The sequence below is a fragment of the Chelonus insularis genome, unplaced genomic scaffold (genome assembly GCF_013357705.1).
Source record: "Chelonus insularis isolate UGA/USDA-ARS -01 unplaced genomic scaffold, ASM1335770v1 contig_25_pilon, whole genome shotgun sequence".
NCBI classification, from domain to species: Eukaryota; Metazoa; Arthropoda; class Insecta; order Hymenoptera; family Braconidae; genus Chelonus; species Chelonus insularis.
This window is the reverse complement of record NW_023276451.1, coordinates 1,123,808-1,136,062: the sequence shown is the minus strand read 5'-3', so window position 1 is coordinate 1,136,062 and position 12,255 is coordinate 1,123,808. Positions and strand designations below refer to the sequence as shown.

Below are 12,255 nucleotides of genomic sequence, written 5' to 3'. Positions count from 1 at the left end.
ACACTTTTTTTATCGATGAGGATCAGTCGTTTCATTTTCGTTTTCATGGCGTCTATGCTGTCTAGTATAGAGAAGTAGTATCTTGAAAGTCTATTTGATAGAAATTCGATCGATATTGTACTCACATGAGGGGGTTGTAAAATCGCAATGGAAAATCGACGGGCGTGGATTTCATTCTATATTGAAAACGTCCTGGGAATCAAGAGAATTGGGGCCGTGAGGAATTGTGGCCCAAGGGAGACAACGCATTAAGTCAATCGACGTATTTCGAAACTTTGACTTCATCTGATATATATGCATACATGGATGATCAATTGTACATATATATATATATATAGATTGACTAGGATTGGAGGTGTGTAGTGAGTCTGGTGATTGAGTCTTCTGTTTCTGTTGCGATTCCTACTGTGACTATGATGTATTTTCCGTTCTTGCATTATTTATCACCTTTTATTTCGCCATAAGAATTGTGCACGAACTACAAACATCGTTGGAAAAATAAATCAGTGATAGAAATAATTCAAAATGACGCACACTATGAAAATGTCGAAGGTACGTTATAATTAACGTGCTAACGTTTTTCTCCTTTTCATGGTACTAGCAAACTTCACTGGTATTTTTTTTCTCTACAGTTTGCAAGAGAAACTGCGTCCATCAAAGTTATGCTTGTCAATAAATTGCATAGGCATACAGATATAGTTGCTATTCACGTGCGTCATTTTTCATCGATTTTATTATTTTTTCCTTCATATACACTCTCTCTCGTGTCAGCATGTAATAAAAATTTCCCTTTGTGATGTGTTAGCTATATTTATAGATGGACATTAATAAAATATAGTCATTGCAAAGAAAATGTGTAAAAACGCGTAAAAATATAAATTATTGATACAATCAGCTACCTGGAAACAAATAATTATGTTAACACGACTGGTGAGATTAATTTTATTATCTTATCGTCTAGACACTTTGATCACTAGATACACATGCAAGAAAGAATTTGGAATTCCGTGAGAGCCGCGTGCCTCTCGTGCCATCGTACCTTGAGAAAGTAATCAAGTAAACAGGAAAGAAGGAAGAGAAGAAGAAAAAAAAATAAGAAACTGATACTTGGAGAAAGAGAAAAGTAATTCGCCATACAATCTCTTCGATAGAATCGTAAATACCAATCACCTTGGGTCCAACAAGCGATAAGACTAATTGCCAATCTCAACTAATAAGCCAAACATATCCTTCCTGTCACCGTCATTCTACAGTATGAGCTAATCTTGAAACAATAGACACAATTAATCCTTCCTTTCTGTTCTCAAAGAAAACCTTTTTATTTAAATAAAGAGTTTAATCAATTTAACTGATAAAAATAAACTTTGAAAAAATTTATAACCAGTTATTTTCTAAAGATATAAATTCAACGTCAATGACAATATCGTTAAAATAGACGATGTGAAACAGTATGCTAGAATTGTAGCAACGAATACTACAAGTGAAGAGCCGTGAACGGAGAGAACATTTTGAGTATAAGCCCACCCTCTTAAAAAGGGTAGTAGCCCACTGCTATACGTCAAGACAATAAGTGCCATTAAGATAACACCTAAGCGGATAACTTCCCCGCATGAACCTCAGAGATCTGGTAATGGAGAATTCCATTTTAGCCAAGGAGTTATTTTTACTCGCACGTTAGGAAAAACGTCCTCTTGGTTTTGGAACAATCCAATCTCTGAATTGTAGCTCGACCAAAAGAAAAAAAGATGAAGGTGAAGACTATGTGGTTAACTATTACGCAGACTCTTTCTTATCGAGCTGTTTTACGATAAAAAATATTATTATATCAGAGCTACACTCAAAAATTTCATTTTCTCTTATTATATAACAACATGACTACACATTCATTTTGTTATATATATTTCTTTTTATTCTCAACAGTTGCCTATGTTTATGTTCATATAGAAAGAAATGAAAGTTGTAAAAAAGTTATATCTGAAAAAATGTCAAAAATTTTTGAAAAATAGAAAAAATAATTGATTGTTGGAAAACAGTATTGGTTATTTAAATCCGTCTGTCAACTATTGAAACCTTCACGTTCAAGTGATATGCTTTGAAAAGAAATAGAATGAAAGACGATTGCAATACGTGGGATACATCCTAGGCAAATAAAAGGGCGAAGCAACAGCAATGTACTCGATCAAATATTGAATCTTATTCGCGACAGATTACGAGGCTCGATCAGAGGCTATTTTACTCTCACGATCTCTTTGGGTAACGAGTTTTCGTTCCCGCGTGGCCATCGGCAGGTGTATTTGGTAGGTACGAGAACTCGGGATTGAACTCGTTCGCAATCGCAGTGAATCCGAAACTAACTTTTTTTTCTATTCACTTTCTTTCTCTCTTTCTCTTGCTCGTAAATTTTTTTCGTAACACGTCGGATTTAATAAATCCTGCCAAAATCCTACCCAGTAGAGACCTCGGCACAACTGTGTAATCTCGTTGCAGTTTTTATCATGATAAAATGAATTTCGCTGCAGTTTGACGTAATCCTTGATGAAAAAAAATAAATAGTAAATTATGAATAGTAAACTAAAGAAATCTTCTTTTTTTTTTCATTTCCATTTCAGAGATAAAATCATTTCAGAACACTTAAAAGGTTTTTCCTGAACTTTTAATTAAAAATTATTAGCGTTAGTTTAAACATTAAATTTTAGAAAATAATTTCGTAGAATCAGTACTATGTCTTTAATGGCTGTTTTCAGGATCAATTTAAACTTGCACCCATATTGTTATCCAACTTATTAAACTGCCTTAATAAAAATTTTAAAGTTATTGGAATATGACTTCACTTTTAAAATGAAGAAAAACCAAGTTAGTGTTTATCAATAGAGTTTTAATTACTTTCAATGAAAAAAACTTCTCTTCAATATTTTATCTTCAAAAAAACTGCTTATTCACATATACTTTTTATTAATTTCAAACTGTACTCATAACTATTTAATGTCCACTATTTTTTGTGCTTTTTAACAGATTAATTTGCAGTGGAACATTACATAAAGTTCAAATGGAAATTATAATTAAGATAAATCTAAAGACAGACCTTAAGTAAGTGGGAAAAAGTTTTTCACGAATCTCCAGCTTGATTCACTCTGTATATACACATCTATGTTGTGATAAGCACGTTCGAAAGTCTCTTCTGGTCGATAAATCCGGCCGCAACGTGATTCTGCAATTTAATTTCTCATGTTCTTCCAGGTAGCTTCCATAAGTCGTCCGCTACTAACTTACTTCTGTCATGTTTTTTCTTATTTTTTACTAATTTTACACTCTATCAACAATCAACAAACTGCTACAAAAACTTTTTGGAGGCTAATTATTTATATTTTACATAGATAAAAAAATAATTTTTCTAATGAATTTCAAGATTTATTCAATGAATTATATTAAATTGACACTCATTGATACAATTAAAGTCAAATATCAAGCAAATGTTTATTATTGATAGTATTGAGTGATGAATATTTGAGGTTTTCAACAGCTTAGATTAAGATTAATGAAATGATAAACCATAAAGAATTTAATTATAATCTGCATTTAATTAATGAAGAAACTTGAAAATTCTATAAGGAATTTTCAATTATTTCTCCACAGAATATAAAATATCTGATGATGAATTGTTGGGATGGTATTTATAATACTTGATTTTCTTGATAATGAGAATAATTTGACCGTCTCTATTTAGGTCGTTACTTGGAAGACAACGACCTCCTACCAATATAACTACATAACAATAAGTAAATGTCAGCCAATTGCTTTAGACGATGAAAATGAATGTCTACAAACATATGCATGAGTGCATATATAGTGCACGCAGATCAACGTTAGTTGAGTGTGCAATATATTAAGTAACTCATCGAATATTGACAATAGTCATTTAACAAGCCTAATTACCTGTCATTGTCATCTATATATCTAATACTCGCCAGCAAAGGTGCAATGACGTATCATGTGAGATTGAGGTCATTGATAGTACAAACGAGTCTGTGTGTGCTCTACGACATAAACACAAATATGCATGTACTGCATTAACATGTCGATCAATTTAAATTAGTCTGTCTTTGAAATAAGTTTCGTTATTATAAAACGAAATTAATTTTTTATTGAATGTTAAGTAAATAAAATTGGTCGAATGATTCAGAAGAGATATAAATTCACCACAAATCCTCCTTTACAGTAATTTCTAATACTGTTTAAATTATGGATGATTATAAGTTGAATCTTCCTTGTTAATGAGTTCTCATCAACGTCCTGGGGATTGATCTCCCCTCGAAAGAGAATATGCAATCAAATTTCGCTGTTTCTAGACCGTTGAGTTTATCTTTCATTTGTTTGAACTCAATTCAACCTCGCTCTTGGTCATCAAGGAACTTGAATATAGAATTTAATGAACCTTTTCAATTCTCATGGGAAAGCTATAGAAGGGTAGAGACATGCACTTTGCATTCAAAATACCATGTATTCGTAGTTTCCACTATGAACGTGTTCTGAGCATAATTTCTAAGTGTGGATGGCACGTGTATCCATTTATTTCCCATTGCGTGTGTATCGTCCAAGAAGCCCTCGAGAATAATATAGATAGTTTACATATGAACTCCATCATCATCAGTAAGTACTCTTGTTAACGTTATAGACATAACTGTGAAATGGAACTCAGCATTTGAGTATTTTAATTGTATAGACAATACAAGTGTCTTCTTCAATTTTATGTCTGAACTTTATTTGATCAATAGTAGAGCTTTATTATTTTGGTGTTCAGGCTATATCAGAACACACTCCTCTATTTATTTCTCTCAAAGACATTTTTATAATTCATGCTGCTTCTGCAATATTGGAACGACGCCAAATCTGGAAATTGGGTGATTTCATATCTTTGCATAAAAACATACGATGGGATTTCCAAGTTCTTATTTGGTTTATCAATTCCCAAGAGCAGATTTCTGTTTTTATTTGGGGAATTTTTATTCCTCAGAATGTATTGATGACAGATAGTAATTTGAATTATGCTAAACAATCAGTACTTACTGAATATTCAATCAATATTTCTTTCTAAAAAAAAAAGATTGTCTAAAATGACATGTTGAATTACAATATAAAAGATATTTTATTGTTTGATCGAACAACTTAAAAGAAGTATTTTTTCAATATGCTAGATAATAAATTCTACATTATTAAAATTATTTCTTCTCTTTATGATAAAAATTTCTATTTTATTTGTTTTTATGGCACTTAATCAATTTTTAATCTTACAATTTTCATTACTTTCTTGCAGAACGACACGACGAAAGTAGTTTGGCAGTATCATAAAGAGGAGCCTGTGTCAGCAGCAGGAGTACTTCCTCCTCATGGTGCGGTTCGTGGATCCCGCCCTCTTTATCTTGTTCAACGAGATTCTCAGCCCAAACGTATGTCTCGGAATCAGCAAGCCGCGCCAAATCTAAAGACATGGGATATTATAAATCAACAGGTAATATACATTTATCTCTCGATAATTAATTCACCATTTTCGTTGAATAATTTTCCCTCGAATATTTTTAATTAAAAGTAATTTATACTAAAACAAAAAAACTACTTTTTTTACCCTTTACTTGCTAAAAAAAACTGTCTCGAAAAAATAATAAGATCAAGAATAAATTCTCTCTTCATCACAATCATACTGACATCACACTGGTGTCATAGATCCATCACTGTGACGTCATTAGATTTATATTTAAGAATAAAATTATTCCTGATTTGAGAGCATTGATTTTTTTATTGTGTAGTTATTTAAGAAAGCTTTTTTATTTATAAATATTTTTATATGTAGCTGACAATAGGAAATTCAATTAAATCAATTTAAATTCCGGAATACTGATGTGAAGTGCATACACATGTGGGAATAGAAACTTTTCTGTTTAAAGTTTTATATCTACATAACGGATTATTCTTGATCTGGCTGTTTGAACATTTTTTTTCATCATATGATTCAGCAGAAATAGGAAAGAATGAGGGCAAGAGTTTAAAAAACGAGAGAAATAAATACAAAAAAAATTCTAGCACACGCCATCGATAATTGAATTCTAACTTTGATATTTGGTTTTCCAGTGCCGTGAACATCTCGTTGGGTAGAGACTTACTCGTTTTTACAAATGTAACGCGTCGAATCGACCGTCGAATGATATTTGTAGAGGCATAGCCAGTAGTTATCGAACAAAATAGCCTTTCTAAAATAGACAAATAACGAATTCGTCTGAAAACGTATTTTAAAATGTTTTTGTTTTTATTCAGCTCGATTTATGTCTATTATTGATTGCAGGTTAAATTGCCGATGGGCCAGGATTCTCTTTTATGGTGTTTGGTAGTAGAAATGCCAAATATCCAACGGAAACATCACGTTGTCAAGGTAAAATTCATATTTCAATAATACTTGTATTCTTCTTATAAAAAATAAACTCAAAATGTGCTTTTCAATTGATTCATCGATGTTTTTTATTATAAAATCGTAGTAGAATATTTTATACAATTTTATTTCCCATTTTTTTTTTGATTTTTTGTTCTATTTTTTTAATAATTGAAATTTATTTTTTCAATGTATTTGAATATTTCATCAATAAAATAGTATATTTATTTTTATTCGAAGCTCTTTCATGATTGTTTTCTAAATAAAACTTGAAAAATCTAGAAAAAAATCAGGCCAATTGTTGGAGAACGAATGAAAAGCCTATCGATCAATACTTTGATAAATTTAACTTCTTCTCAGAAGCTATTCTCAATTATTTAATTTCTTCGATAAAAAAATATATAAGAAGTCTATAGAACATAAGTTTTCTTGGTACAACCCTTTATTGACCAATGATTATTTTTATTTTACTATAGATCTATGAGTAAGACGATATTAAATAATAAATCTCAACTTCCTTTCAGTACGAACCCATCATTTATCCAGGGAATCAGCAGTATTTGCATCATATGACTTTGTATGAATGCAGAGGCAAAGATTCAGACTTGGAAAATGCAGCACGAATGAATGGTAGTGTGTGCTATGAACCAAATGCACCATCTCTACAGTGCACATCAATAGCTGCAACATGGAGCTTGGGATCAGAGGTAATTCAGAAAATTCAATATTATAATACTGATGTATTATTGTTATTACGATTTTCTATTAAGTATTCAAGTAGTCAAGATAAGCTTTTTACTTGATCAGACATCATTTTCTTATTATTTATACAATTTCTAATTTCATTTCAAAATAGCTGGCAGTTTAATTTATATTTAATCTTACTCACCATAAATATAAATTTGCCCGATACCAAAATTTCGCTGATTTTCTCAATAAAATTCATAGAATAAATTAAAAATTTGACATTAATGAATGGAATCAAGGATTGAGGTCATGCTTAAAAATAGATAGCAGAAATAAAACATAAATCGTTTATTTTTAGGGATTTAATTATCCTCTTGAAGCCGGATATGCATTGGATCCAACATCTGGGCCTCGTTTCTATATGCTTGAAACACACTACACCAATCCCTCGCTTGATAATTTTATCAGTGACAGTTCCGGATTGAGGTTGTTGTACACTGATCAGTTACGTACTCATGATGCGGGAATTTTAAGTGTCGGTATAGATCCCAACTGGCGTCATATTATACCTCCTGGTCAAAGGGAAGTTGTGTCGGAAGGGCATTGCGTTGCAGATTGCACGGGACAAACCATCCCTGAATCAGGCGTCAATATGTTTGCTGTTATTATGCATACTCATCAGCTGGGCAGGAAAGTTAGATTGAGGCAGATTCGAGCTAGTGAAGAGCTTCCTCCAATTGTCTCTGATACAAACTACGACCCCAATTATCAAGAGTATCGGAGATTACAACGACCTGTTAAAGTTTATCCCGTAAGTATCACTCATTCAATTGATCTATTTATGTTATTTTCTATTAAGCTGCTTTGTTTTAAATTCAATCAAGTGAATTAAGTTCCTTCATGTTTGAAATAATTATATCTTAATATTATGCGAATTATTTTCATTATTCTAAGCATTTATTAATCTGTTTGATTAATTATGATTTCAGGGAGATCATTTAGTAGCAGAGTGCACATATTCATCGGAATCCCGCACAACTATGACATTGGGGGGTCTAACAACGCGCGAAGAGACATGTTTAGTATCAGCTCTGTACTATCCCCGCATTGAACTATCACTTTGTTATTCTCTTCCGTCACTTCCAACAGTTCTGCAAAGTTTGGGAATTCAGAAACTAAAGCAGTAAGTTTTAGATTATTAATGTATACATGCATGCTTATAGACAATATGTATGAAATAAATGGTACATGTAGCGAGTACAGTATAGTACAGCATATGGTTGTAATAGTTAATTGTCCATGTATATGCTATTATGTTAGACCAATCAACAGAATTAAACGATAGGAAGCTTTTTATGAGCAATCAGGTTGTTCACTGTTACCATTACCCTACTCACAATCATTGCAAATTGCTTATCAACGACCCTCGTATCTTTAATATGGACGCATAACGGTAGTTATGAAAGCGAAGTATGATTAGATAATATTCTCGATATAATTTAAAGTGTTTTATTAAATATTGTCAATGCTTTTACAATTACAAAAAAGTGATTTTTATTAATTGATTTTTTTTACAAATTGAATTCAAATACTCATAAAATATAACAATTTTTTGTATTACAGAGGAGCATCTCCAGTTATTATTGAAGCGCCAGAAGAACTTGCTGGAATGACACTTGAAGAACGCTTAGTCCATTACAATTGGGAAACTAGTTTCCAAAGTTTCCAAGAAGCAACCCATCGTGGTACATTTAAGCCTCTTTGCTGGGACAGCAAAGGAGGCATAATACCAAATACTGATGTTCAGGAAGCCCACTATCCAAGGATTTTGAAACCCTACGAAGAGACTGCATTACCTTGTGCAAAAAAAGTCCCGAGAAATAAATTATCTCGGCTCTTTGGTGAGGATGGTGATTTAGGAGCTTCCGTTGATCCTGATAGTGACGAAGCTAATGCCGTTGAACGTGGCCAACTTGTCCGCAGTAAAGTATCACGGAGTAGTGAAAGTCCAGTTGCAGGAAGTTCTAATGTAATGAGAGCACCTGCTTTTCTCATTCTCGCGATTGTTGTTGCAATTTTCAGATGAACATACCAAGTTTATATCTAAATAAATAGACGAGTTGGTACATCTGAATACACGCACAGGCATCCATATTACCATACGGTTGGATGAACTTTGTGAGGTGATGATGTAAGTAATTTATCGTGATGCTGCTGATGCACTTATTATAAATTATAACTAGGTACTTTTCAATTTTTTATAGTTAGCTACTCGACATAAAAATGAAATATGTTCTGATATCTTCCGAATGCATGAATGATTTATCTCATTGATTTTTGTTAATTATTGAAAGTTTAAATTATGAGAATTGACATTTTAATTTAAAAAATAATCCTGTTATAAAAGAGAATTATTTTTAAAATATCAAAAGTAATCATTGAAATTAAAAAACAACCTTCTACATTGGTTGAATAACCCTTTTCAGGAGAATTTTGTGACCAAAGTCAATAGAGTTTATTTTAAAAATAATTTTTCGTCCATTGTAAATAAAATTAGGTTGTAAGACAAATCGGAAGATATCCACATAAATTACAAAAGAAAATTATTTTTTAAAGCTTCTCACGAAAAGAAGTAAAACGTTGGCTGTTTATGCGCCGTCAGGAATTTAGTCGAGCTGATGGCGATACCGCGAATGGGTTTTCTGCAAAAATGCAATTCACTCACGTTTTAGCTATTTGTTTCGCAAAACTTGCACGCAAGCACTACCCTCGCAGGTATTTTGCTGACTCGGCAATTCAGGGAAAACGATATCGTCTTTGTACGGTTCCCTGAGCATATTCTGTATATTTTGTTAATTAGATGATTATCCTTGTATTTTTTGCAATTGTTGTACAAGCACAGGTCGATTTATCTCGTTAAAAGTATTAGGCTTCAAGATATGTATCATTAGAAAGTATAGTTTTCTAAATTCAATCTTAACATCTTATACGTGAAAACTACATTTGAAAATTAATTATGAAAAATCTCTAAGATACAATCTTGACGCTTTTTTAACGCATTAACTTAATCTGTGCTTGTAATTTACGTACTATTTGTAATATTTTGTACAGCTTATTAAAGATAATAATGAAGAATAATTTTGCATTTGCTGCAAATTATTAATTAATAATTAAATATTATTATTAATTAAATGACATAGATAATTATTTATTTATTTTTTCTTGTGTTAATTATATTGAAAGCAACAGAGATTATTGGGAAAGTTAGTAATTCATTTATTTACATAGTATGTTGATTAATTAATGTGGAATTTTTTAGGGTGTAATTAATTAAAGTTGTAAACGATTACAAACCACTCACGATAATTGGATCGTTCATCCTTGCGCACTGATACGCGAATTGGAACCATTGCAACTGTATTTACGTAGACATTTGATACACATTGTGCATGAATTACTCGCTCACGCACTACTCATCATTATTCTCATACTAGATTGCATCTTTCAATGCATACTCAAAAAAAAAATTCTCTTTTCTATTTCTATCACGATATTATACCCTAATCAAACTTTCGATTTGAAAAAAAAAAATTTTTTACGCGAAAACGATTTGTAGAAATCTTAAAATTTATACATTTTTTTCATTAAAAAATTGCTTTCTGTTTGAATAACATTTAATTAAATATTTCCATCTCTTTTATCTTTTTAATAATAAAAGTAATCAAGTTTATTGTTGACAAGTATTGTTAGTAATATCATTAAAAACAATCAAAATTGTTTGAAGTATGAATTTAATTTAAATTAGGATTTATTTGTCATCAATTCAAGGTTTTCAATAGATGAATTGATTAATTTGAACTTTATTAATTTAATGTGACAGACAATTTATTTTTATTATCGTTATTATACAACATAATTTAGAATAAAATAATGATACGATAACAATGTTTACAATAAACTTTATTATGTGATGATTATTAAAAAGATATTGAATAAATAACTCTTTTTATACTACAATTATTTTAAAACAAACTTTTCTATGTGAATTATGGATTTTTTCTATTTGTGAATGATTTATCTGTGTATGAAAACAAAATATAAATGTGAATAAAAATTTCAATTAATAATTAAACTTAACTATCTGACTATAACGAATGTTTCTCCAAAAGCGGTAGCAATTTTTGTAGATTACTAATCGATATAATGAATATTGTAGGGAATATTTTACAACTTAATACGATTATTGATAAATGTCATATAGAATTCAATGTGTCGTAGTGCCATAGGGCAATAATTTATGACAAATTCCATGAAAAAAAAATTTACTATGTAAATTAAGTAAACTAAAAGTAAATTAAATTATAATTATGAAAAAATCAACATGAAAAAAAAGAAAGGAATGAAATATCATTTATTCATTGATAAAAAATCAATAAAACTCATCATCGTACCGCGTGATGAAATAATACTGCCAATATTGCTTGAACGTTTCAATTGAGTCAATGGACGAATTGTCGTCATGCATAGCAGCTTTTGATTTGATTTCTCCAATTGCAATTGGTGTGAAACAAATCGCATCAAAGTTGACAGTACCGCGTGTAATACAATTATCAATTTATTGTTATCGTACAATTCGCACAGATTTACAATTTACATGAGTATGAGTATTTCCATGGGAAAATTAGGGGAATGAGTGATAGAAATTCATTTTGGAGTACTGTTTGATTGACTATCTAAAAATTAATCAATATCTATAGATAACAGTGGTTAATCAATTAAAAAATAACAACAAATTATTAATATAAAAATTTCATTACAGCTGAAAGGTCATTCATGCACAGTCCAATATTCTTATAGCAACTTTTTATTCATGCTGTAGTATTATTCAAAAAGAAAAAAAAAAGAAAATCCATCAACTACTTTAATCTTATTACAGTGAGAAAAAAGTAATTATTAATTGAAGAATAATTATTATTTAACCTTGATTGTGTATAATCTTTCATAATTATAAAAAATTTAATCTGCGAAATACATCTAGAGAACAAAGAGCATTTCGAAGAATAAAAAAGGTTACACAAAATAATAGTTATTCTTTTTTTAAAAGTCATATTTTTCTTACTGTATTATTTCCATAGAAAGTAAATGCGACG

At 30.7% G+C, this 12,255-nt stretch overlaps 1 protein-coding gene across 2 annotated transcripts in view; it reads left to right on the top strand.

The window, feature by feature from the left end:
• Positions 1 to 10,926, top strand: part of olf413 (DBH like monooxygenase olf413) — a 102,315-nt gene extending 91,389 nt beyond the window's left edge. The window contains exons 5-10 of one of the 2 annotated variants that reach the window (XM_035079827.1): positions 5,312 to 5,506; positions 6,335 to 6,421; positions 6,943 to 7,125; positions 7,464 to 7,916; positions 8,095 to 8,288; positions 8,729 to 10,926. In XM_035079827.1, coding sequence (XP_034935718.1) covers positions 5,312 to 5,506; positions 6,335 to 6,421; positions 6,943 to 7,125; positions 7,464 to 7,916; positions 8,095 to 8,288; positions 8,729 to 9,191 — 1,575 coding nt within the window. In that variant the 3' untranslated portion in view covers positions 9,192 to 10,926. The remainder of the gene's footprint in view (positions 1 to 5,311; positions 5,507 to 6,334; positions 6,422 to 6,942; positions 7,126 to 7,463; positions 7,917 to 8,094; positions 8,289 to 8,728) is intronic. The other variant, XM_035079828.1, reaches the window with a different exon arrangement.
• Positions 10,927 to 12,255: the final 1,329 nt, after the last annotated feature.